Here is a 5,081-nt window from a genome sequence, read left to right as displayed (position 1 = left end):
ACACACACACACACACAACAGCTTTGTTACCATAAAACTCACTTTCATCTCTTGAAAAAGGGAGTATGAAAGGAACACTGCATACCTCGTCTCTCATGTAAACACACACGGGGGTGGATCCTGACTCAGACAGCTCCGACACACTGGAATCAGGCGTCGACAATAAGAAAAACAGATTTAAATTATGGGCTGATGATTTTTTATTTGCCCCAACAGTGACAAAGCAAAACACAGAAGTGATTTTCCCTTGTTCGTGGAGATCAGCTCTGTGATTTTACAATAAAACCTCATGCGATGCAGTGGCGCGCTGTCTGCATGTGTAAACCATGTGTGCACAATCCTGTGTAGAAACTAATTGAACCATAAATGTTTTACTATTGTTCTCCTCAATTCTGAAAATCAAAGCTTCCCCCTCTGCTCCACAACATTCCCAAAGCTTTTCCTCTGGTGCATATAATATTCATTTCATGGAAGTGTAACGTCCCTGGAAAAGGATCAGGGTATGGAGTGATGTCATTTAATAGAGATGAGATGAGGGCTGGACGGATGCACGAGCACCTGGGACCGCACAGCTGGAACTACTGAGTAACAGCTGCATTTGTGTGTGTGTGTGTTTGAATGAGTGGTGATGATATGTGGGAAAGCTTAAACCACAGTAGAAGAGTGATGAGAAAAAGGCATGTTATCTAACACAGTGTTGGCCTGCATTCATTCCTACACAAGGATCACCTTCACTTTCCAGCAGCAAACACAGACAACAAACATGTTTGTCATCCATACTTGTGAGGACCATCTCTACTGCCTTTACTGGTGCGAGTGGGGATGTCACAAACAATTGGTCGAATTATTTTGGATTTTAGTTGTCAACTATTAAATAATTACTAACTATTTAAGATAATTGGTGTTTTAAGAAAGAAATTCTCTGATTTCAGCTTCTCAAATGTGAATATTTTCTGCATCCTTTTGGCCTCTATGACAATAAACTGAATATCTTTGAGTTGTGGACAAAATGAGACATGTGAGGACGTCACCTTGGCATCTGGGAAACAGGGATTTTATGGCATTTTATAGACCAAACAACTAATTGGTTAACCAAGAAACTGAATAAAAGATCAATTGATAAAATTGATGTTAAAAAGTGTGTCATTACAAATTAAATTATCACGTTTATGCATCATAGAGTATATTTCATTTTAATTGTCGGGTGTTCAAATTTGAAAAATATGTGGTGGCACCAGAATGAGATCTACGCTGAATCATACAAGCGTTTAAACAAAACCAATCACAGGGAGTTCAGTGTTGCCAACCTTGGCAAACTTGATGTGTCTGGGAAAGTTGAAAGTGGAATTTGGGGCAGTGGAATAAATTCACTTTTGAATTATAGTTCAACTTTGGATGAATTCAGAAAGTGTTATTTTATTGTCAACTGCAAAGTCTACGTCAACTAACATTTCAATTACCATGGCAACGGCAACTGAAGCTCATGGGTATTGTAGTGATGGATAAAACATAGTTTCTCAGAAAAGTTGAAATACTTAAAATGAATGGCCAAGATTCATCCTGCGTTTCTAAGATCAATAACACTGAGGTTGTTAAAGAAACATTCGAAATGGGAATACACTTCAGAGAACCAGTGGATCTTCCCACTTTACTACTCTCAATGCATAACCCCAACTTCACCCTCGAACAGCCCTGTGAAGAAGTAAAAAAACAGAAAAAATGCCCTCAAATCGGTTCTGCTTGGTCCTCACAGTGATAGATTGATTGATGTACAAAAGCACGCACACACACACACACATTTTGTTCATGTGTACACACTTATACACGCACCTGATCTGGGGAAAATGTGTGAGCAGTTCCCACAGACTCTGTCCACACGAGAAGGAACCCTGGAGCCGAGAGCCGTCCTCCATCTGTAGTGCAATCCGCACCTGAGGAACATGAAACCACAGTAACACACAGCTGTAGTTTAAACAAATACCACAATGCCACACTTTACACACTAACCAGAGTGAGGAATCAATAATGAGTCTAAATGATGAACAACAGTCCACCCACGCCTCTGGAGTACACACAGTATGCATGGGCTATAAGTGGTTGTGAGAGGAATTTAAAGGGTGTTACATTTTTTTTAAGAGTTACCAACAAAGATGTGACAGATGTGACAAAAGACCCTGACTGGATTTGATCCAACATTACAATCAATATCAATATTTGCCCCCTGGATTAAAGTATAATTTCTGTTTTTTTCTTAGATTTTCAATGAGACCTTATTCGATTTAAACTATTTAAAATACGTAAATCACAAGCACTAGCTTTTTCCATAAAGTTATTTATGAATATTAATTTAAACTAGGTGGCTGTATCTTTACCTCAAACCTCTTAAATGCATGAGGGAAACTCACTGTACTAAGTACCAAAATCTCCCTAGGTGGCCATTTGTAAGCTCTTGGCTCTACAGTCTTGAGCCATTTTGCAGGAAGAAAATTCTTTGATAATCGAACTTGATTAAGCTGCACATGTGGGCCCACCTCAATCTGGAAATGAGTAACACCCGGCATCAATGCAATTCTCTGTTGTTCTTTCACTCTCTGAGTCATTCTACGAATTGTTTATGTTTACTCAACAACCGTGTTGTCCAGCACAGAAAGCTCGCTGCACGTCCGGGGAGAGATGAAAAGAGCGCCTTGGCTGTCAACGACCAAGCACCAAACACTCTCGCACACTCGGTCTGGCTGAGGTAAATGTTGGGAGAGCCTGAGCATGTCTGTGTGTGTGTGTGTGGTACAAGAGTGAGTGTGTGTGAGTGTATAAAATCTGTGAGGTATCAACAGTCAACCATCCATCAAATGAACAAGAACAACAGATCAAACCCAGCCGTGATTTTACTGCTTAGATTATGATGCCATGATGTCATAGGAAACTACAGCTCAGCTACAACAAAGTGTGTTTTTGGATACAGATCAGATCAGAGTGAACGCAGGAACACAGGCGGAGTATTTACACATTTCCAGGTACCGACAATAAAACCTCACACAGCTGACAGAAAAAAAGCCTAAATAATAATGATACTATAATATAAGGCAACATATCATCTGGGAGTTTTCCCCCCCAAACATAATTATGGGTGGGACAAATCTTGATATGGTTTTATGTGATATAATACTGATACTCTGGCACCAGAACCATTGCACTTTGTGTTGCATCATTGAAGCCGAGGTATTTCCTTTCTTTCCTGCAGATATTTCCTCTTTGAACTCTGTTGCCAGTATAGTCTGTCTGACACAATCATGGCACACGTGTCGATGTCTGACACAGATTCTCTGCACTTTGTTATACAGGGCGTCATCTCACCTGTGCGTACTTAACTTTGTGGAAGTGAAAGCTCTTAATAATCCAGTGAAGCACATCTTAGATTACCTTCTTACAGTCGAGCGTGTTTTCACCTGTTTTGTGATACTCCAGCCTTAACTATCATACTGCGATATACAGATGAGTGATGAGTTAAAGGAAAAACCAGAGGCGTCACTGACTGGTTGGATTGATGTGCCATGGCTTTGCCGGCCACCAGATCTCAACCCAACTGAGCGTCTGAGATTTTGGCTGACGTGTTAGACAGCACTCTCCATCATCATCATCATCATCATCATCATCATCATGACAGTTCAGAGACTGTAAGAATCTATGAGGAGTATTGGCTCTTTTGGCTGTGCCGAGTCAAACCGTGCCACGCTGATTCACGTTTCCATTACCAGTTGGAACGTGTCGAGTTGTTGTTGTTCTGGTGGCTCAGAACGCCTGAGACACTCTGTAGGTCCACAGTTCACTCTACATCACAGTTAACTAACACAATAGTTCAAACTTATTTGACTGTGGACTGAGTGCAATTAACATTCATAATTAATATTAATATTGTTATCTCTTCCAAGAGTCCACAGCAGCCACCAATCATAGCACCAAAACAAACAAACCCCATCAACATATGAATAACAAAAGACTGAGTACAGAGAATTTTGTGATATTTGATTATCACAAAGATAATAAAGGTAATATTACTGGATGTCAGAGGAGTCAAAGCTAATGTATCCATGTGGGTTTGTATTGACAGGGAATTCTCAACCAGTAATTTTTTTTAGACTTTTAAAGCCATACTCTTACTATAATGTTGTCAGGCTCTACAATTTAACACTGCTATTTTTACTCTGTGTCTCTCACACACACACTTTGCTTTAACTAACCTGGCTGTCAGCTACAGCCTGTTTCCTTGTACTCGTCACCATTTCCAGTTTAGCGTTGTTGGGCAGATTGGCAAACCTCCATGGCCGCGTAAGGTCAACAGTGGTCCTCTGAAACCTGTCAAGAGTTTATGACGGAAGAAAAGACGAGTGAGCAGGAGGGGACAGTCAAATCTATATATATACCGTAAAACTTCAGTTAATAGCCTGAGCTTTTATTTGCCTCAATCACTGAACTCAACCTGCCTTTACTTCGGACATCTTTATGGGACAGGCCTTTAATTCCTTTTGCACAAAACTCTTGTTCAGCAAAAATGGGAAATACTATCAAATCCATTATTTAAACCAGTACGAGTATTACTTATGCATCTATTGAATAACATATTAATTACGAATGACTAATTCGATACTTTGGTGCTCGTGGTTTCCGTAAATGAACGATTGACGACCCAAGCAGCTTCCAACTGGCTCAAGAGGGCGACCAAGTCAACGGCTTTAAGAAGTTTTATACATCCAAACGATTTCTATAAAGTCCAGACCAGGCCTTGCATTTATTTATCAAAAACATGTAGTCACAACAGGCTAGTAAAGGGGAGCTATTACAAGATAAAGAGCAGCATTAAGTTGGATTAAGTCTCTCTCCTGTAGAGCTGCTGAGTTCTCCGGGTATTATAAAATGATCCCAGAGGGTAAATTCAATCATTGCAATCGTCACATTGAACTGAGAATTAAACCAAAATGACATTTGATTTTCGTACCAATGGTTAAAAATCAGTGCTTGAATTAAAGCCTAAGATATGACAACTAAAAGAGACAGAGCCCTCCTGTAGATTCACACATGATACT

General features: G+C 40.0%; 1 protein-coding gene across 1 annotated transcript in view; it reads right to left on the bottom strand.

The window, feature by feature from the left end:
• The window catches only part of aspscr1 (ASPSCR1 tether for SLC2A4, UBX domain containing), a gene marked incomplete in the record, with an annotated part of 14,620 nt that overhangs the window by 8,939 nt on the left and 600 nt on the right, over nucleotides 1–5,081 (bottom strand). The window contains 3 exon segments of the mRNA XM_035660648.1: nucleotides 86–143; nucleotides 1,831–1,931; nucleotides 4,239–4,353. Coding sequence (XP_035516541.1) covers nucleotides 86–143; nucleotides 1,831–1,931; nucleotides 4,239–4,353 — 274 coding nt within the window.

This window comes from Morone saxatilis, unplaced genomic scaffold (genome assembly GCF_004916995.1).
Source record: "Morone saxatilis isolate NCDOM2014 unplaced genomic scaffold, NCSU_SB_2.0 Contig17, whole genome shotgun sequence".
Classification (NCBI taxonomy): Eukaryota; Metazoa; Chordata; class Actinopteri; family Moronidae; genus Morone; species Morone saxatilis.
The sequence above is the reverse complement of the archived record's forward strand: the minus strand, read 5'-3'. Positions and strand labels throughout refer to the sequence as shown.